This window comes from Thermobia domestica, chromosome 7 (genome assembly GCF_964235325.1).
Source record: "Thermobia domestica chromosome 7, izTheDome1.hap1.1, whole genome shotgun sequence".
Classification (NCBI taxonomy): domain Eukaryota; kingdom Metazoa; phylum Arthropoda; class Insecta; order Zygentoma; family Lepismatidae; genus Thermobia; species Thermobia domestica.
The window spans coordinates 28,451,218-28,474,179 of record NC_137460.1 but is presented as its reverse complement, the minus strand read 5'-3'; the positions used below and the strand labels follow the sequence as shown (position 1 = coordinate 28,474,179).

Sequence of the window (22,962 nt, the reverse complement as noted above, 5' to 3'; positions counted from 1 at the left end):
ACACTGAAAAGAGTTATATAACTGCCACACAGCTGTTCTTTGTTTAAAGCTTTGTTATTAAGTTACACTATGCAAAATTGCAATGTACAATATTAAGAACAAATATTAAACACTGAAGAAAACAGAATATATATTTCACCGTTAAACATTAGTGCACATGCGGTATTTACGAAACTTATTCACCCCGTAATTAACTGAACTGAATGTTTCATAGTCTTAGAAAAAAAATGTTTCTACTGGGTATCAAACCAAGCCACACTCGATTCCTATAACCTACATTCAATATGATACTATTGTATAATATTCTCCTAAATATTCTTCAGGTATCAAACCGCATAGCTTCTCAACGAGAATTTACAATTCGCATGGGTATTGCTGATGCATATGCTGTCACCAATCTGAGTTTGAGAACTCTTTATTTGTGTAACAGTGTTTCATGTCTGCCGTTTGTAAAAATCAGCTACACCTATAGCGACGTAAATGTTTCTTTAGTTCAGCTCACGCCAACTTCTTCAAAATTTTGTGTCGAAAATGCAGCAGCCTTTATTCCTTCGTGTAAATAACCAACTACATAATACGTTAGCCTGGACTTGTTGCAAGCTTAATCGAAAGCGATACAGAGATCGGAGGAATCATTTTTTTCTCAAAATGGTCATGCATGTGAATTTTACTTTGACAAAACATCATGTTAGCTGGCCAATAGAGATTTTACTCCATTGCAAGCAGTGCTGACAGTTTAAGTGTTAAAAAAAAAATGCTGTTGGGTGATAGGCCTATTTAATTACATAATTTATTGCCATTATTACACCAACCACTATCATTCACATAAATTATTATACATCCAAAGCAAATTTCTCCTACAACGCGATACCATTGCTATTTGGATTTAGAATTTTACAAAGTTGTAAACTTCGAGGACACACATGTAAATGACACTTTATTGAATGGGACGCAAGGATCACAGACGGATGTGGAATTGCTTTCTGGTTCCAAGATGCCTTTCACTGTAAACAAGAAAATGCTCTAAATGATACTCAGCTATAAGGAAGGGATTTTATTTCAGTAAGACTCCGCTGCACATGTTGATTAATTCTAATTTTATTTTTCTGTATTGTATTTGTGTGCTTCAGGACAACCGAAGTTTCAACATTCAGCGTACAATTAATGAAAAATTAGGGAGGGAATTTGTTCCTTATCAACGACAAATGTGACATAGAGGCCTGCAACTAAAAGTGCCTTTTGAAAACAGTAATAGATGTAATAGATTCTTTCGTTTCATACAACAGTCTTTAAACCTTAATAAAACTTTGTTTACAGAAGTAAGTTCTCTTCCTAAAGGAGAAGAATTAACACATGCTCAAAATACTCGTAGTCCCTGATCCAATTCTTGTTGGAGCGCAGCGCTGGAAAGAAGATAGAAATATCTCAGGTTACATTGGGATATTATATTCGCTATTGTATATTTTTGGAATTTTGTGAACTAGTGTGATATCAAGGGGTGCCTGGAGACGAAATCCTATACTAGACCAAAAGCTACAAAAGTTTCCTTTCTGCATATCTCCATGTACAACGTGTAATAACTCCGCATATAAAATGATGGTGTGATCTATGAGTTCGCACTACTACTAATAAGTGTGTCTCTATAGTTGTAAGCGTACAGCGTCCATCACGTGTTGTGTAACATGAATAGCAGTTTCTCAAGAAAATGTTAAAATGTACATTCCAATTGCGCAAGTTCCAACCTGGCTCCTAACCCACCAAAACAACACGGCGTACCGATCATAACTATGTTGCGTAAGCAAAAGTAATCAATTCAATCAAAAAACGCAAGTGGTTTAGTGCTTGATTATACGATATGTAAAGCGGAAGTCACCACAACATTTCTCACGTCATTAGTATAAAAAAAAATTAAGTATCCAGCAATAAGAGGACAAACGACTGTAAGAAAAAACTGTCTCTTGTTGATCCGACAAGAAGATTTAATCAGTAACTTGGTGATTATAAATTCAAATTCTGGAAACAAAATCGTTTCATAAAATATGTGACTAGGTTTATGTAATTGAAGGCGAAGATCGCTCTCGATCAGTACAGCAACGAGTAATACAAAATAATTGGAGGCATATATGAATAAGCCGCGAACTTCTACTTTAATTTGGCAAAAAATTTAAGTAAGAGGATGTATGGACCAACTCAATGATTAAATTCTGCATGGTCTGTAGCAATAAAATACAATTAATAAGGTAGATTAATAGGAAAGAGTCTGAATTTAAACAGAGAACCAAAGATTTCCTAGGACAATTTGGCTGCGCATACCGTATACGAAGCATATATATTATGAGGTAGTTTCGAAGTTTGATCCAGTACATTCACGTTTGTGAAAAACAATTCATTGGGGTCTTAGGTTCAATTTCTGATAGGGGTAGATTTACGTTTGGAACAACCAATACGTTTCTCAGATTTAAGGTTGAATGATAAATATGCACGAATACAGGATATGATGTCCAACCGCAGTTTACGTATAAATGACCACAGAGAGCTCATAAGGTACAAGTGGAAAGAGAATCAGAGGGGTAGAGTGGAAAATCTAAAGGTTCGTCGAAACATAGTAAATTGAGCAACGAATTACATTGAGTTTCACTTGTAAGATATATAACAATTTCAAATGGCGCCATTGATCTTCACTTAGTTAAAAAAACGAACAACAGAAAATCAATAGTACTGCAATAACAATTATGCTACCAAAACACTATTATACACACTGAATTATTTACTCAAATTAATTATTCAGAGTTGGGAGCATTACAAAACAATATATGTATATATATAGTAATAAAAAATAACTTGGATTAATACATTCTATGCTTACTTTACCTGCATAGTAAATTTATACTTGAAATGTTAACACAAAAAATAATGATCAAATAATTTTCACTATAGTAGTAATTTTACTCTTGCCCTTTTTTTTATTAACCTTACACGTTCCGCACGAACCAGATAATAGTAATTCACAAGCTTCCATAATTTTACCACTTAGCAGCAGTTGCGCAGTTGCACAACTTTCCTTATTGTATGTTGTAAAGAAATGATAGTATTGTCACAAACTTGTCATCGCAATGTTTTAATCCATTTGAAGCACTGATATTATACTCAGTGCGAATATAACTTTAAAATATACTAATAATATTCTGACGTGTAGCTAAGGCGCTTGACTTCTTCACTTGCTCATGGCATCTTGCTTCTTCTCGTCCTGACTACTCACTGCTAGACGCTTCTACTCTCAGTTACAAAATAAGAGAGGGAATTATAGCGAAGCATAGTTCTTCACTGAACAGCAACTGATGAAGAGTTACAAAAGACGATGACATAATCGACGAAGTTAATGAAATACAACTTTGTTTCCTGTTTTTACCATATACATACAACAGCTTCAGCGAATACATGTGTGTGCAATTGAGGCTCCTAGCTTTTTTCAAAGTATATGTATGCTCACTTGAAGCTCCTGGCTGCAATTCTAAGAACTTCGTCTGAGAAACTTTTAATTCAAGTAATTTTATCCATATATACAAGGCTGAGTAAAATGTTCGATGGGATAGATAATGCCGATACCATTATATTATGGAATTTGAACAAAGGTGTTTTCTGCAGAAGTTCGAATAGCAACCAAGAATTATACAGCTATAATTCCAAAATTATACCTGTACTCCATTAAAAATGTATAAATATATCGTTTAAAATTATGTGTACAGTTAGCAGCGAGTACACAAGAGCAGAATTGGTACGTATGTATGAATAAAAGACATTTTTTGTGTACACTAGAAATGCTGTACTGATATATTATTCTTAAAAGCATGTAAATAGTACTATTGGACACATTAATATTATATTGCCAACCAGAAATAAATAAAATACCAAAAAATTTTCAAAAGTATTCCACATTTAAATTAAGGAACAAAATATCCGTAACCCTGGTTGCAATATAAATTAAGTAACGAATATTTAAACGAAGCCCTGTGCGAATAGAGAAGTTTACTCAAGTAAATTATTTATTTGAATTTAACACTTACTCCCTAGTCTTTTAAATCAATATATTTCTTTGAAAGTCGTAAGTTTATATGCCATCACAACCTCTGGATTATTTAAGTGATGAGTGTATCTGAGACAGTGTGTGTAAACACATGAAATCTTTGAGTTTTACGTCCCACGATTATGCCGGTTAGGCTAAAGGAGACGGTGATGATGAGTGATGAATGAAATGGTGGAATGAAGCAAGTGGGAGGAAACGGCAGAGCCCCGAGAAAACCCACGCACACGGTGTTTGTCCACCACAAAGTTCACTTGGCAGGGGCTGGGATCGAACCCGGGACCCCAAGCACCAGAGATGAACGCTCTAGCACTGAGCCACCGCGGCCCCTGTGTGTAAATAAAATTTCACCCAAGTTACATACAACACTTCCCACCACATTTCACTTTGCCCACTATCTACTTCAACTCTCTATGAAGATTAGATGCATGACAATGGTGGGATGAGGAAAGTGGGAGGCACAGGAGAACTACGAAAAACCCAATCAAACAATGTTCCTACAATGCAAAGACCACTTATCGGGATTCTGGAATCGGACCAGGGCCTCTGGAGCAAGAAGTGATCACTCTTATCAGTGGCTCCATGGTCCCGTGACATGGTTAGTGTTCACAGAACACAACAGAGGAAAGCGTAGTTGAGAGAAAAGATTATTTTCAGGCAAAGGTCATACAAAAGTAGCAATAAAAGCCCATTTATCTATAATCATTGCCCGCGATACAAGATCGTATTGTCGTTAAAATATGAAACCTCATATGCACAATTATCACGATTTTGAGCTTTTGACAAAAACCTGATTAAGAAAACAACAATCCATGTTCTAGCAAACACACACAGTACAACAAATCGATTGCTGAGAAAAACAATCAATTACAGTCTTGGCTTGCATGTCGAATGTTGGAAATTTCTGGTGATAGCTTGTATGGCACCGAACGCAATATATTATAGCCACTTATGTTTTGATGAGAGATGCTGTATTAGCACTTTTCTACGCAAAATACACTTTTTATTGAAACTGAAATATCCATATTGTAAACAGATGTAACTAAGAATTTTTCGTGTGTAAAATTAATAAATTGGACTTCAGAGGTATGACATTTTAAACGACGATATGATGAGACACATCATCAAAAGATATAAACTTCTGAGATACGAACGATTACCAGTGAAGTTAATTAAGTTATATATTAAAATAAACTCTATCCATCACGACTCTGGAACGAACTAAAGAAATAATAAACACTTCTGACCAGAGTATATACACTTGTTTCTTAAAAACTAAATTCAGTGTAAGTTTCGACAACTTAACGTTGTCTTCATCAGACACTAACTGAAAAAGATACCTTAAAGCGTAGATATTTATACAAAAAGTGAAAGTCCTTGTGTGCATGGGAAGCCACCAGGGTCCTACTTCCTCGGGCATCATCTTTCGGCCACCTGCCCTGACTTAATTACCCTCCCACCTGTGTTTATCTTTTCCAGACACACCTGTTCTTTATACCTGACCAATTTCCAGACTGTATATACTCTGGTCAGAAGTGTTTATTATTTCTTTAAAATAAACTATTTACTAAAGCTGAATTTATTGTTGCTCTAGTAGCAGTTCGTTCGAGTTACGACGTACATTTAAATTACAACAATAACAATAAGTGAAAGGGTTCCGTAACGTTAACACATTAATAAACAAAACATGATAATTTCTTCGTGTGATCCATATTTGACATTGTCATTAACTAGAATGATTCTGTATAAAATAATGCTACAGTTTCAGAAACAGTAAATAAATGAATACAAAAATACGAGTTTTTGTATCATGAAATTATTCTGAGTGAGAGGAAAAAATTACAGATAAACGAGTAAGGTACTACTCCCAATAATAGAAAACCTATTACTAAAAATTTCTGCAGACAAAATAAACATACCTCGTTTTGCAATTAGTGCCTCAGAAGCCTTTATTAACTAGTCTCCAAACTTAACAGTAGATTATATGTAGTTTAAAGTATTACTGAATGAAAGCGTTATAACGACCATTTTTTACAAGAAGAAGTTTTCTTGACATTACTCACAACCGTGTAGGTACTCATCCAAACACTCAAGGCTTCTTGTAAGGAGAAGGTTTATAGCGATTTACCATTAGGTTTTGATACTTATTTCACAAACGAACTATCTCATTTATTACAAAGCTAAGCGTTCGGTTGCGTTCCTTTATGAGTTGAATTGTCCCCGATTCATTAACTCAGTTTAAGGTAAGCGAAACAAGAAATATTTAACTAAGTATTGCAAGTGTCGAAAAGAAATGTTAATGTACACATAACCCTGACGAAATAAATGCATTTAAATTTTCCTGAGGGACTGATCATTGTTACCTGCTTCTCGATTATTATTTTCTTCAACGTCCAGTTCCAGATGGTTCGTATTTTAAATAGTGACAAAGATGTGATTGCTTGACTCTTCCGTGTTGTGTGTAAAATCGGAGGATTCTGGCTTGGTGTTACTGTGAAACAGTGAGGGAAGTACTTCAACGTTTGATAAAAACTTGACCAAACATATTGCTTTCAAATTTAGTTTCCAATCTAATATTGTTCAATTCTCATTACTCTAAGAATAGATATTGTCTTCTTCCATTCCCCTCTTAAATTCCTTGCATTCCAAACGTATTGTAATAGCATCTTTAAGACAATTAGTCCACTAGCACATAGTTTGTAATTACATTCCACAAACCATAAGTTTTCTGTTTTCATTTCAACTTTAATAGGAACGTTTTCCCGTTTCCAATTCGATTTTATTAGAAGTTGAAATAATGAAAAGATTTCACGAACACAAAAACTGTTCAAGATGCCAACTTAACGTTATGCAATATCAAGTTGAATAATGCAAGTGAATTGTAATAGAATTGATATAATGATAAGGTAGGACAAATACAAGTACGCTACGAAAACTCATGAAAACGATATCCGCTTGAAACTTACTGCAAGTTCGAGCCGGGAACCCCATGCACCAGTGGTAGACGCTAGAATCCAGAGAAACTTGGTCCCTAAGAGAAGCTAATATATATATATTATTATTATTATTATTAAGCAGTCGTTGCCATAAGGTTTCTATTGAATGATAAATAACGTTAATTATAAACTTTTATAATTAACATTTAAGAATTGGTTGAAATTAATCTTTTGTCTATATATTGGCATTTTGAAATATATTCTTACTACTAGAGAACATCATCATGAAAGACCTAAATATGTAACGCTAAACAATTCTGTCGTTGAAGACAATCCACCATTGTAAGTGAAAGTCATCTCTTACTATGAATATCATAATCTCGATATTCTAAAATTTTGCATTTTCTTTGGAGCACGTATAGGAAAGGTGTGTCGGATAATAATTGTATTTTGAAATAATGTCAATTTTCGAAATAAAAGTTGCAATAATAGTATACATATAATGTAATTGTTGTGATAAAGTTCCACTTACGTATACAATGGGTACTATGTGTACACCTGCATTTAGGTATCGCAAAGTAGTAGATATTAGAGTAAAATATGTACCCTGATTTTTTCCATGTCGATTAGTTACGATTATATCAGTAATTTTCTTTAGATGTGTTTTCCAAAATTTATATTGTACTGCAGTCACAGCAAGCAAGGGCGCCGATTTCTCTGTAACTTTGGAGGAGGGTCATTTACATGTGTGTTTCATTACAGACAAGAGTCTAGGAAGGCATATATAACCATTGAAATTCAAGGTATGCAAAATTTGGTATATTCATTTAAAAAATACACATAGGAATAAATAATATATATTCAGAAAAACATATGAGGTCTACATGAGAATTGGCGGTCCTAGGCCTCCAGAATCGGCGAAAAACGTTGATTTTGATACTACTGACATCAAATGGCTTAAGTAGGTTCGTAATTCAGATTATTAAATTCATTGAATGAACCAGTAACAATAATTTAATAAAAGTATAACGATTTTGAATTTGTGGATGTTAACTTCTTTATTAATACCCAATTGATAAGGTGTGACAATACGAAATATTCATGATAACTAAAGACCATCAGTTACAAAATCTAATCGTGTAACACAAATACATGCTGAGCCTCATTCCTTACCAGTCTTTAAAAGATTCTGCGTACATTAACGTAATCGCAACGCACACACACACAGAAAAAAGTAATATTCATTTTAGCTACTATGACGATTATCGGAAGATTGTCTTATTGTTTACGGAAACCATTACTGAATGGGGCCGATATGTTTTCAGTGAATCTTCTATCGATACCGAAAAATATATACGGCGAAGTTGAAGTTTAACTACATCATAATATTGATGAATACATATTTTTGTTTCAGGCGACATAAATGTTGTTATAACTATTACCTAGATGATCGGAAGATTCTATACCACTCCAAAAGTTACGAAACTTTCCTCGGTGCTGACCTCCAACTTAATATAACTTGTATTATCAATGTTTTCTCAGTACTACTTCACCCTCTCCCGATGTAAAATTGTGGTGTGAACTAAGAGTTCGTAATACTGCTGTCAAGAATGTGTCTACAATCGTACAAGAGTAGTGCACCTGTCACGTGTTCAGTAAGATGAATAACGGCTTCCCAGAAACCTTTACAACTACATAAGCCAATTGTGCACGTATCAGTGTGGTTCGGAATTTACAAAAACAGCAGGGCGTATCGTTTGAAACATCGTTTTTGCATCAGCAAAAGTAATCAATTCAATCATAAAACACGAGTGGCCCTATGATTTAGTAGACGATATATAAAGGGGCACTAACTAGGCAAATTGTCACGTTATAAATATATAAAAAAATAAATTATCCAGCAATAAGTGCACAAACGAATCTAAGAGAAGAACCTTGTCTTACAAATTTCACACGAACTTCAACCAGTTACTTGGTGACATTAGATCCCCAGCTCAGCACAAAAACATGTCTTAAGATACGTAGGGAATTTTATGTAATTAGAGGTGGGGTTTGTTATTTATCACTACAGTTACTAATAGTACAAAGTAATCAAAAGCATATCTGAATACGGCGCGCAATTCTGCCATAAATTTCACAAAATTTACGTCAGAGAATATATCGACCAACCCAAAGGTGAAATGCTGCATTGATTTTAATGATAAAGGATCATTAATAAGACAGAGAAATATGAAAGAGTCTGAAATAAAACAAGTAAACACAAGTCATTGGTCATAAGCCTCCAAAACGAATGACTTTAATATATATATTTAATTCATTTAAATTGGAGTTATACTGAGCGGTTGATCCTCACTATCCTCGTTTGACTAACGAGCTCCCACGCTGATGTCGTACGCGTCTTTGGCTGGGAAGACCCGGGTTCTATTCCCAGTGGGAGGTTATGTTGTTCGTATACCAAGTTGGACTGTAGGTACACGTGTCATATAGCCTCGCTGTTCAAACGGACGCAAAAATTAAATGTAATCCAATCCAATCTTCCTTAAGCCCACAGATTGCGTCTAAAAAATCGGGACAGCTTCCTGCAGTTAACCATGTATATGTTGAGTTGATTTTTATTTTAACGTCCCTTTCAGCAGCGAGGCTGAGACTGGACCTTCTGATTATTATGTAATCTGAATTACATAAGCTTGCGCTGGGAATACAAACCGGGTCTCTCACGGCACAGACGGTAACGCTTACCCACGAAGGAGCTCCCATATATATTTGTATATATTCTCGGTCTTAAAACATAACATTTTTCATATATACCTACCGGTAACATAATTAAACCAGTAGATAACTGTTCCACAAAATTATCTACCTAAAAAACAATACTTCAGCTACTTTTATGTTCTCAAATCGTTTATACGTATTTCCAGGCATATATATGCAACACATGTTGAATCGTGTTTACCTAACATTACCAGATTTGTTTTGCTCATATACGAAACATACGAATATCTGGAAACCTCTTCGAGCTCCTAGAAAACAGGTGAAAAATCCTTTAAAAATGCAAACACTTCTGAAATGTTGGTGTTCGTTAGTAGTACCTCAAAGTGACGTACTTTTCGCTTTCGTGTCAAGGAAGCTGGTTAGTTTCTGTGAGTAAAAACGTAGAATCCACCAGGTGGATTAGCGTATACGAAACAAAAGTAAAAGGAAAATTTACAAAACGTCTATAAGTTTGTATTCCAAGACACATTCACACTTCAGCTTTGTTGCTGATAGTAAGAAACTTACTGATGAACGATTATGGACTTTAGTGTTGGTTTGGTTCGTATATCTTTTAAAGTAAATTCTAGTCAAAACAGGGAGAAGAAGTAGCGAGTCTTACTCAAAGATGATCTCAATTATTTTGGTTTACATATTACTGCCAAGATAAAAAATTTCCGCATCCAATGCCACAAACTCAGTAAAGGGCAACAAAAGAAAATTTCGTTTTTGCCTTAATCTTCCTGTCTGACCAATAAGACGAAACTTTTTTCTTACATGTATTTGTTCGCTTACTGCTGAATAAGAAAGAATGTTTATACTTGTTCTTGTTAGAATTAATATTGAATAACTTACACATTTGAAAAATTTGTAATTCTTCAGCAAGAGTTATACTGAACGCATAACTTATATTCTAACTTTCGCACAATTAGCCAGCATTCTTCATAGGAACGCCAATTGGATTGGACACACCCTGCGAATTATCTTTATTATACCAGTATAGAAGGAAAGATGGAAGGAAATCGAGAAGTAGGAAAAAGAAGAATGATTTGAAAATTATAAGAAAATATTGGGAGTTAAACGACGAAGCAGAAGATCGAGAAACATAGAAGATATATTTTCAGGTTCAAATTTAAATATAAGTAGTGTACATATGTACGTTCTGCAGACAACTTTTTTCCTTCACCTCAAACAGCCAAAAAAATATGAATCCGCCACTGACCATAGTACTTTAACAAACAAGAATAGCACAAAGTAGATTGAGTATTTGCTCTGCACATAGGTATTTAAAATCAAAATCATGAAATTTATCTAGTTATAACAAAAATGAAATAATTATTTTGGATATTTTATATTTAATAAATCATGAAAAAGTGCATAATTTGTGAAGAATTAAAACAATACCGAAAATTCGCTCAAAATGGGGACAAGATGTATGATAAGTGTAAAATATGTTATAGAGCAGAGAAGAAAGAAATTGAGCATGGTTTAAAATATTCTGGATCATTGCTAGATTGTTCACTCTAATCTAAAGAACGAACGGTGGGCTCAATCTCTTTATCGCTATCCCAATTTGATTCTGGTGTAAATCTTTCTTTTAAAAACACTTCTTGTTCTTTTAATAACATTTCTTGCTCTTTTAATAATATTTGTTTTTCTAGTAGTGCTGTTATGAGTTTAAGATCTTGATGAATAAGCCTAAGCTTATTTTGCATTAAATCAAAATGTGCTTCCATATTTATTGTATAGAAATTTAGCAAAAATGATTATTTTTTTTTAATTAATATGCAAAACGAGACTATGAGAAGAAAACTATTCCCCAACTTAAACAATACTGTAGAGAGAAAGGAATACATGGTTATTCAAAGTTTACAAAAGCAGAACTAATAACCTTAATCAACGAGCACAGAAATAAGTCTAACAACAACTACCACAAATTCACAACAACCAAATGAAGAAGCTAAAACAACTGCTACAAATTCACAACAACTAACTGAACTTATAAAAGACATGGTTAAAAAATTAATCCTGAATATACTGTAAATTACTTTCAAAATCCGCTTTGTAGGAATATGGTTATAGATGTACTTAATAATCGAAATGCCAAAGAATGGAAACAACAGAAATAAGAGCTTATCCAATGAATTTCTACGTACTTTCAAAAACAAGGTAAATTGGTATTCAGTTACATCAAACCATAATCTATCACTTTCTTTTATTGAAAATCATGAAGAATACATCAATTGGGCTAGATTATCAAAAAGAAAAGACTTGCATAAACATGAAAACATTATTAATAAGTATGGCGATAAACTTTCCTGGGACAAATTGTGTGAACCAAAGTATAGATCAAGGTCTTATCCTCATTTAAAACCAGAATTCGTATTAAAACATAAAGAACATACAAGACAGCATATTCATTGAAATTACTACACGTACGAATATGCTCGACAAATGAGTGAAGATTTTCTTAATGAATTTAAAGAGGAGATTGATTGGCTTGCGTTCAGTGAAAAAAAAAAAAAACTGGAGAAAGTATACACAGAAACAAGCTATTAAGTTTTGTACACAATTCAGAGAATACTTACATTGGGATATAATCTCTCATCATTCAAATTTGCTCAAACTTGCGTTCCTAAGAACCTTTAAAGATAAAGTCCGTTGGAATATTGTTTCTAAAAGGTGTTACATTGAAAGAAAAGAACTAACAACCTTCTTGAGCGACTTTAATTCTCTTATCGATTGGCAAGCTATTACACCACAACTAAATGAAACACATGAGAAAATACCAAAATAAAGTTTATTGGCCAAAAGTTAGTTTAGACGATAAAAGCAAAAAATTTATTCTCGAGTTTGAAACAAAAGGCTTACATTTAAGCAAGATAGTATATACTTGTTGGAATAGGAGGTTCTCTGGAAACTTTCTAATGGCGATCAAAGACAAGATCAATATAGTTCAATTCTTAAGAGTAAATAAGGATGTTAGTAATCCCCTTAGAAACAAACTAATATTACTATCATCAAGTCTACACTTAATACAAAACTCAGAAGAATGTCCAATATGCAAAGAAACAAAAACTCAATTGTGTAAAACAGCATGCAAACATGTGTTCTGTGTTGAGTGTATGCTTACCTGGTTAGGAAATAATAACACATGTCAATTGTTTAGAGTGGTTATACATAACAACGACGACAACGATATTGAATATTCTGCTGAAGAACTTGATTTTGATAATCCGGTTCATTCTAGATATCCTGAAAGTCCTGATATTGATAGCACGTTTTTTACGAAGAAGAAGACTGGAATTAGGTTAGTGTAGATTAATGTTAAGTTTTTATGATTAATAATCATAAAAGTTATATTTAATGCTTTTACATAGGATTAGATATTACCCGATCATATAAACCATCAATTTCTTTAACCAAATCTTCTTCTGATAGAGATGTTCAAAATTTATTACCCTTACCTTTACGAATATCTAGTTCTTGCTGCATTAGGTTAAATAACTAAATACTGTTAGGATCTCTAAACTTTTCGTATATTATCTCATGATTCGGATATTTTTCTTCTGCTTCATTAAGAGCCTTATATAGGTTTCTCTTTTGACATCTGATAGCATAATAAGGGAAAGGATCATTAAGTTTGTTCTTCTTGTATATGATTAGGCAATTATCGTCTGTATGTAGTGCTGCAATTTCTTTTAAGCCCTCGTTTTGAATTCTTAATTTCTCCATTGTTTGTTCTACTTTTTCTACTCTCGTTTGCAACTCTTTTTGATCTTCTTGAATCTGTTTAAAACTGGAAACGAAAAAGTCTACAATAATATTATAACACTTATCGTAAAACTCATTCGAGATCCAAAACAAAATACTTAATATTAGTTCTTTTCTTACATATGTTCCTCTTAACTTTATATTTGTCTTTCTTTCTCCACCTTTGATTGTGTACATAGAGCGGTTGGTAGAATCGTCCCCAGCGCCTTTTTTATTGTAATAGTCTATTAGTTCTTTTGATTTTTGTAACTTTAACCATTCTTTGAATATTTTACCTCCTCTTTGATACAACTTAGTAGCTTTAAAGTATCCTGTGTTCTTATCTATAATCAGTTTAAAATCACCAAAAATACCATACCAATAATCTGTTCGTAAGAAGTATCGTTTAAACTTAGAGAACTATCTATAGTACCCATATTTATTGTTTAGAAAAAAATTTTTTAACTTACTTTCCTCCAGGGTTGGCTGGTTTAAACCAAGGCTGGTCAAAAAAACCAACTGGTTTAAACCAAAAAGAAAAAAATGTTCGTAAAAGTGTAAGTGTTTGTAAAATCTTGATGAACACACATTTGTGGGTTACCACGTATCACTCCCGTATATTATTCGTATTATATTCAGACCTAAATTCCCCAGTCATTACTCAAAAAGATTATACTACAAAAGCAACTTTTTTTAATGTAAGTTTATAAATGTTTGTTTTGTGATTTTTTGTAGTTATTATTGAAATGTAATTGCAATCAAAGAAACATTCTAAATATTGTTTTGTTTCAATGTTTACTATTGATAAAATACATCGAAATGCCGTACTTTGTGTGTGGGGGGAGGGTCATACAGACCCCACGAGAGGCATTTAGTGAAATGAGAAGTATCTTCGATATCTATTTATGTATAAATGAATCTGAGCCAAAGTGGACTCAAATAATTCGTATCTTTGTGATATGCAAATTATGTCGTATTTGTTTAATTTGGACCAATAAAAATCGTTGTTAACTGACTTGAATTAAATTAGTTCTTCTGTACTCCGTAGTAATTTGAAATTGTCCATATGTAATTCAGTATAATGGTTTCACTTGTGCAACTGTTTATCTTTTTGTCCTTCTGAAATGACTCTTGAGAGCTATATTAAGAAGATGTAAAGATCAGTACAACGTATTTTTATCAGGATTCCTTCGTGAGTGAGTCGGCAGACGTATTGCATTTGTGGCCAATTAGTCCTGGTTCCGAGTTCAAATGGAGGACAATTTCTCTCGGATGTAACTCGAGAAGCAGTTTTTATTCCGCTTTAAGCTTATGTGACCCCTTCCAGCATAACCCGGCTGTTGCATAATAACATCAAGGCGAAACAAACTTATTTCGGTCCATATATGATATGAATATATAGAGCAAATTATTTAAACCAAATATACCTGGTTTAAACCAAAAAAAACCTGGTTTAAACAAAAAAAAACGTTTTTTTTGTTTTTTATTAAAAAAAACATGGTTTTTGCCAACCCTGCTTTCCTCGCATTCTTCAAGTTTTATTTCGTAAGTTGCTTTAATAAAGTTCCTAGAATTAGAAGGATTAAGTTTTTTCACTACATACGCTCCGGAAATAATAATTTGTTTTTGCATCTCCTCCATCCTTTACTAGATACTTAGAGCGACTCAAGTGGAACAATTCGTTCCTATTAAACAAATTATTCTAGACATCTAGCTTAAACACAAGTGGAACGATTCGTTCCTCTTACATAAATATCTTTAAAATCATTACATATACAAAGGGGGACAATTCGTTCTCAGTTTTCTCATTTACACTAGCCTTTTATGGAATCTGCTGATTTCTTGCACTTAACACAATACTTTCTGTTTATTATATAGAAAATCATTTAAGTTCTCTTTCTACGTACATAATAACAGATAGTAATTGTTCTTCTTCGAAAGCTGAATTTTTATCTGCTTGAAACGTAATTATATCACCATTTTTAAGGTCTAAAGGAAAAGTTTCAACTAAAGTATCGTTCAAAAATATATGTAGATAGTATTTATTTAAACTTAATTCTATATGCATTATTTTCCCATCATAGAGAAACATATAACCATTCGATAGATTAAATATTCTAAAGATTGGGTCTTTAACATTCTTAGTTCTCAATCGACATAATAGATTTATAGTTTCTTTCTTCATAATGAACATATTTGCTTCTTTGTTTGATTTTTGGAAATCTTCTTTTGTAACAAATTTATCTATATCATTCTTTCTAACATTCTCTAACTGCGATGACATTTCTGTTTTGTATTTATTGAATTATTTTAAATGTGGTAAAAGTCAATGCACGGTGTTCAATACCCAATCTACTTTGTGCTATTCTTCTTTGTTAAAGTACTGTGGTCAGTGGCGGCTTCATAATTTTTTTTGGCAGTTAGGGGTGAAGGGGAAAAGTTGACTGCAGAACATACATATGTACACTACTAATATAAGATAATAAAAAAAATTATTAGGCCCAGAACCAGGAAAAGGGAGAACCCTTAATAATAATAACAAATAGCCGCGAAGTTTACTATGCAGATTTAGCAGTAACTACTTACGAAGGCTGGAACGTATAAAGTTAGTATTGTGTTTAATTTAGATGTTTCATACGTTCTATTAGCTATTACTAAAAACACCAAAGTGCCACCAATTAAATGTTAATAATCAACATCTTTCGAGATTAATTCAAAACACTTGGGGGCTCAGTGATAGAGCGTTCACCTCTGGTGCTTGGGGCCCCGGGTACAATCCCAGCCTCCACAAACTGAACTTTGTGGTGGACAAACACCGTGGGCGTGGGTTTCCTCGGGGTTCTCCCGTTTCCTCCACATTCTTCATTCCACCAATTCATTCATTTCTCACCATCGCCGTCTACTTTAGCCTAACCGGCATAACCGTAAGATGTAAATCCCAAAGATTTCATTTTATTTCAAAACATTCCAATGAAATGAATTCTAGATTATGAGCAGAAATATCGATTGCAAATTAACAAAAGATGTTACTCATTACGATTAGAAAGTGTAACGTTAATATTGTGTTACTACAAAGGTCACACATACACAAATTACTGAAAAATTGTCAGAGATATTTAATGTTAGGAAACAAACAAAAAATCGTAACTCTCTTTGCATAATTAATTAACAAATATTTAAATGAACACCAGTGCGAATAAAAGAATGAAATTAACTAAATTATTTATTTGTATTAATGCGCAATATACTTAAAAATCAATGTAACATTTGCTTTCAGTCTTTTACGTAAAAAATTTCACTGAAAAATACGTAAATTTATATGTCATGAAGGACTCTGGACAATTTACAGTATGCGTGCATCCCAGTCAGGTCAACAAAAACTTCAGCGACGTTACACTTACCATTTACCACCTCAATACAATAAGTCCGCTATGTACTTCTACCCTTTATCAACTACTTTGACATATCACTCTTCGTAACCACTATGGTTCACAGTTACCTACTCTAGTCAACGTCTAAGAAACACTTGCCGGAAAACAGAATACAAATATCTCAACATTTCTTAATTGTGTTTTATTTGGTTAAACGTAATATTTGACTGATCTCATTTTACGTGGTGAAAGGAAGAAAACACAAAGAGCGCTGTTGTTTTTATTATTAATCGAAGTGTGAATCCCAATGATTATTCATTCAAACGTCCCTTTCCTCTAGTAACACTAAATCAAACTATTATGATAAAAGCAGATTTGAATCTTGTTTATAGTTGGCCTAAACGGCAGAGAGACAAAGCATCTTGAAGCAAAGTTCTAGTAATCCTAAAAGAGGAATTTTTTTAATTCACATTTAGGCATTGTAGTTGAAAGTCATAGATAATTTCCTTCTTCTTGGATCTCTTTTTTTACTTCCCAGCTTGTATGAAAAGCCATTTGTTTTATTTTTCATGCTATGCATAGACCTCAGGTATCTTTGTTAGTTGTAACATTTATTACGAAAAATATCTGCCCATAATCCCAATATACCTCTTATGATTTTGAGCTATATATAACTGACACCCTTTCCGGGCAATACAACACAGGCAACATTACTCACCTATATATGCAGTCTACTTCTGCTAAATAACGGTATACGTATCTCTTAAAAAAAATATATCCAAAAATATGTTTTTCAAAACACAACTCATTCCCTGACTATTGAATATCATAAATTAGAGTTTTCAATTATTGGCTGCCAATAACTCAAAGAACTTGATTAATTAATTAGAAAATGAATCATAGTATACGTTATACTAATAGACTGTCAGCCAGTCTGCAGTAAACAATTATATATCATTGTTTCAATGTTTCTCATTAAACGATAATGTAACGAATTATCATTAAAGATGAAACAAAAACTCTAAAGCTATAATGTGCTGATATTTCGTTACAGACCAACCGTTGTTATTTTGACTTAAGTAAAACGAAGTATCGAAAAAATATAGGTATCCGTTTGGAAAAACCAAAGTAGCAGAAAAGCTAAATAAACGTTCCACTACTTTCTATTCGTTTCAATGCTACCGGATGCTATCAATACTAATCGAATTCTAGTCCTTTTATATTCCGTTTTCTCGAGCAGATTGATTGTCAACGTTTATTTGTAACGTGGTCATGCTCAGATAAATAGAGAGGATAAGGATTAGATGTATGGCAATGGTGGAATGAAGAAAGTGGGAGCCACAGGACAACTTCGACAAACCCCAGCAAACAGTGCTAGTAAAATACAAAGCCCATTTGCAGGGATTTGTGATCAAATCGGAACCCTCCGTGACAGAGATGATACTCTACCAGTGAGCCATTGGGACTCAGTAGTACGTTCAGTGTTCGAAGAACAGTACAAAGAAGAGGGTTATGTAAGAGATTTTTTTTTCTTTTTTTGGTGGCAAATGTCATAGAGAAGTGGGAAGAAATGCCTTTTCATTGATAAGGTTTCTCCGTGAGTCAAGTTCATATCGTCGTTTAACATGTGATACCTCATATGTACAATTTTTGCGATTCTGAATTTTGGCTTAAACCTGATGAGAAACCCATCTTCTAGCAACCCTCGTATGTCAAGAAATAAATTGCTGACAAACAATCGATTATAATGCTAGTTTGCTTGTCGATTGGTGGCAATTTCAGATGATACCACGTATGGCACCCAGGTCAAAATATTAAAGCTATTTCTGTCGCGAGGAGAGCAGCTGTACCAGCGTTTTTCCACGGATAATCCGCGCTTAAGAAGCTCCTAAATATTAATATTGTGAATATATATATTGAAATTTTGCTCGTCCCCTGAAAAATTTATAAATATGTATCGCAAATAAAAATATGGTGAGACCTGCCATCATAACGTATAAATTTCTGAGAAACAAACCTTTATCAGTGAAGTTATCTACGTTATATATTAAAATAAATTGTTTACAAAAGCTGAATTTCTGATTGGTCTAGTACGAGGACATATATAAAAATCACGACAGTAAGAATAAGTGAAAAGGTCCGTCACGTTAATACCTTTAAAAAAAAAACTAGATAATTTCTTCTTCTGGTCTCTATTTGGTTTACATGTTAACTAGGAACTCTTGTACATAAAATAATGTTACACTTTCAGAACAGATAAATAAACAAACACAAAAATTTGAGCATTTTATTATTAAAATATGTCAAATGAGAGAGGAAATTTAGGAATAAACAAATGATGTACTCTTCCCTATAATAAAAATATATTACCGAATTTTCAGCCTGCAAAATACACATATTTCCTATTGCAATTAGTGTTTCAGAAACTATTAAATAGTTTTGAAATTTGACAGCAGTTTATATAATGTTTAAAATATTACTGACTGATCATTTTATATACTAGTAACTTTTTATAAGAATTCTTCTTGTCACTATTCAGAAGCGTGTCGTTTTTGACATTAACACTCAAAGCACGGAGTAAGCAGGAGGTTTATAGCAAATAACCGCTATGTTTGGACTCTTATTTCACTGGCGAATTGTCTCACTTCTTACAAACCTAAGAATTAAGTTGCGTTTTTTTCTGGATTCAAATGCTTGCAATTTTATTAAGTTAAATGAAATTAATGATATTTAACTAAGGATTGCAAAAGTTAAAAGCAAATATTTATATAAACATAACTCTGATGAAATAAACGAATTTAACGTACCTGATGGCATGAAGATTGTCATCTGCTTCTCCATCATGTTCTTTAACGTCCTCTTTCTGATCGTTCTGATCACCACTAGTGGCAAATATAAGACTGCTTGACTCTTCCGCGTTGCGTGTAAAATTGGAGGATTTTGACGTGATGTTATTCTGTTCAGCTACTGATGAAAACTCAGGTAAATATATTGCATTCGAAGTTAGTTTGCAATCTGATATTCTTTCATCTTGGTTACTTTCTGAAGGGATATTTTCCCCTTTCAATGAACTTTCTCGCTCCTGAAATTCCAAACGGATTGCAAGAGGATCTTTATCATCATTAGTGTTAGCAGTACATAATTCATAATTACATTCCTCAAATGGCTCATTCTTTGCTTTCACTTCTACTTCAATAGGGACATTTTCTATTTTCGTTTCCGTTTTAATACAACCAATGTTCACATATTGAAAAGACATTTTGCCAGAACAAAAGCTCTTCAAGGTTTAGATTTGAAATCTTCAGCATTTAATGTTAAAGTAAAACAAATCTGAAAGGAATAAAAAAAAATATTGGATTTAACAAAATTCATGAACGTGCCGGTAGAAAATAACGGTAAGTTCCATTTCAGATGGAACTAAGTTTGTGGGTAGAAATGTTTGGGAGCGCACTAGGAATGTAAACGGTACTGAAGCCAGTATTTTAAATTATCCGAAATTCCCCTACAACTCATACCAAAATATCTACATACCTAAATACCGAAAATGAATAACCAGACCGAAATATCGAAATACTGACCAATATTCGATTTCTTTCTTTATTTTCTCCCTTGTTAAAGCTAATAGTCCGATCTTGATTTAACACCGTTTCTCGCGTTTGTAACCTTTGGAGGGCCAAAAGCTGAATTACAATAATTAATAAATATTTCAAGTACTATAATATTTGTTTGGTGCCCGTGACAATAATCTCTCAAACCGGATGAAATATTCTTTTTGAAATCAACTACAAGAAAAGTTAGACTAAATTGAATACCTCATTCATGTAAATTGTTTGTGTTATTTTTTGGCAGATGAGTCATAAAGCATATATTTTGAAATATTCATTTGTGTGTTAGATTAAGAATATTTTTCATGTGTTTGTATACCTTACTCAGCCCAGTCCAGTAAAACATCCTTTTTGATGCAACATTAGGGCCTAACTTTGTGAGTTCAATGTGAGCCTTAATTTCCTCACATCCCTGTGTGGGATATTAACAAGATTCGAAACCAATTTTTATTGAAAATATTTCTTTTGTTTTCCTTCACTGGATGCCACTAACAAATGGTAGTTATACCTTTCGGTAAGAGAATAATTCGCGCTAGGTTTCGCTTTGTTCTTTGATACTTAGAACTGTGACCAAGTTGTCTTCGGTAAATGGTATCGTTCAAATGGTGCATTTTCGTACCTCAAAGGAAACGGATACGGCACTAACAAGACACATATACACTCAATACAAGTTCTCATGTGTTTTGCGTTGTAGCTTCTTACTATTATTGGACAGCATTTAGAATTTACGCCAATGTGATTACTGATTCAAGAAATTTGTACCTTGTTGTCGGGATAAAGGTTGAAAACAACGAGCTCCATGGAGCTTCTAACTGCTTTCGCTCTCTCAGCTATATTTTGTGAAGTCAGAAACACTAGAGAAATTATATTTGGAAGATCAGGGGAAAAATAAAAGCTACATACTTAATGATGTTCAAATTCCCAAAAAAATATTTTTCGGCAATATTCCCAAAAATTACATGGTATTACCATTATGATTTCAAAATTAAATTGATTTTTATTACAGTATATTTATTATCGCTGACTCCAGAGCATTCTTGAAAATGTATATTCTGCACGGTATTTCGATTTATAATATTTTATTATATTTAGAGAGTACGCATAAATGTGTATATATATACAATATGTCTATGGGAGTATATGTATTGGGAAAAAAATGGTATAGGAACTGCACATACTTTTATATCGCTAAATAGTTTAAGTTTATATGCAACTGGTTTTTCTAAAGGTGATCCTACTACATATATAAACATATTAATTTTTTAAATGATAAACAAATTAGGTTGGGTAACTGCCACAAAACATGTCTCACCATTTTATCAACATTTGCACATATATATTTACCTACACAATATTTGCAAGATTGGGACTTCTCTTTAGAATTTTGCATATCACATTGACTCACGCAACCTTTCTTCCTACTCATTTCACGGATTTTCATACGTTAATTCAAATGTAATACAAGCCAAAAAACACCTTTTCACAAAATTGAGTCAGAGGCACTAGACACACAGACATCTACTATTAAAGGTGGTTCGGGGTGTAATGATAGTACTTCGTTCCTATCTGTACAGAATTTGTACAACTTTTACAGCAATTGCCAATCAGAAATTTAATAATTTGTAGTGCAAATCAAAATGAAACTAAAAAAAAAAATAATATTATTAATAAGTTATATAAAGTACAATCAACAAATTTTAGAGTTTTAACCTCCAAATTATTTAAAACCTAGAAGTATAAAGATAATAAATTAAAATAAAGTAATTAGTCATATAGCCATATGCCAAGGGGGAGAAAAACCCGAATATTCCTATTTTTTTCTATTGAATTGAATTGAAAAAGACTTTATTCAAGCGGGCGAGGTTCAGCATATTGCTGCTCTACCACCTAACTATTGTCAAAAAAGTACATTGAGTTATACAAAAAAAAAGAAAAGAAAAGAAAGAAACATAAAATCAATTGAGTCAAAAGATACGGTTATATACAACAAAAATACAGGTATACAGTAAGATGATTAAAAAAAGAAAAGAAAATGCAGTACTTTTAACAAAACACACACGCACAAGTACGACAAGTAAAGAAAGGGGAAAAAAGAATACAATACAAACATGAAAACAAACACATACCGATCAATAACATAGAGACAAAATAAGCTATGCTTGTGATTCACAATGCAAGGAGCAGGGGCGTCATTTCGGACTTCGCTTGGGGGGGGGGGCAAGAGCACCACCGACGTAAGACTTTCGCGTTTTGTACTAGTATATTAGTAGACAATCGATTAAAGTATATGTATTCCTCAAACTCTTGGGGGGGCAATTGCCCCCTACTGCCCCCCTAAATGACGCCCCTGGCAAGGAGGAGAGTGATGAAATATTTCCGCAATGCATGATTATTTAATAAAGGATATGTACCAAGTCAAGTCTGATCTCATTTACGTGGTTGAAGTGATAGAATACGAATCATGG

General features: G+C 33.2%; 1 protein-coding gene across 6 annotated transcripts in view; it reads right to left on the bottom strand.

Annotated features, from left to right (window-relative positions):
- Nucleotides 1-22,026, bottom strand: part of LOC145689945 (uncharacterized) — a 31,386-nt gene extending 9,360 nt beyond the window's left edge. The window contains exons 1-4 of one of the 6 annotated variants that reach the window (XM_081764318.1): nucleotides 21,842-22,026; nucleotides 19,700-20,222; nucleotides 13,236-13,567; nucleotides 722-1,403 (exon numbers count right to left, since the gene is read on the bottom strand). In XM_081764318.1, the coding sequence (XP_081620444.1) occupies nucleotides 13,276-13,567; nucleotides 19,700-20,151 (744 nt within the window). In that variant the 5' untranslated portion in view covers nucleotides 20,152-20,222; nucleotides 21,842-22,026 and the 3' untranslated portion in view covers nucleotides 722-1,403; nucleotides 13,236-13,275. Of the gene's footprint in view, nucleotides 1-721; nucleotides 1,404-13,235; nucleotides 13,568-19,699; nucleotides 20,223-21,841 lie in introns of those variants that run through there. The other 5 variants (XM_081764317.1, XM_081764319.1, XM_081764316.1 and 2 more) reach the window with 5 other exon arrangements.
- Between the last annotated feature and the right edge of the window lie 936 nt (nucleotides 22,027-22,962).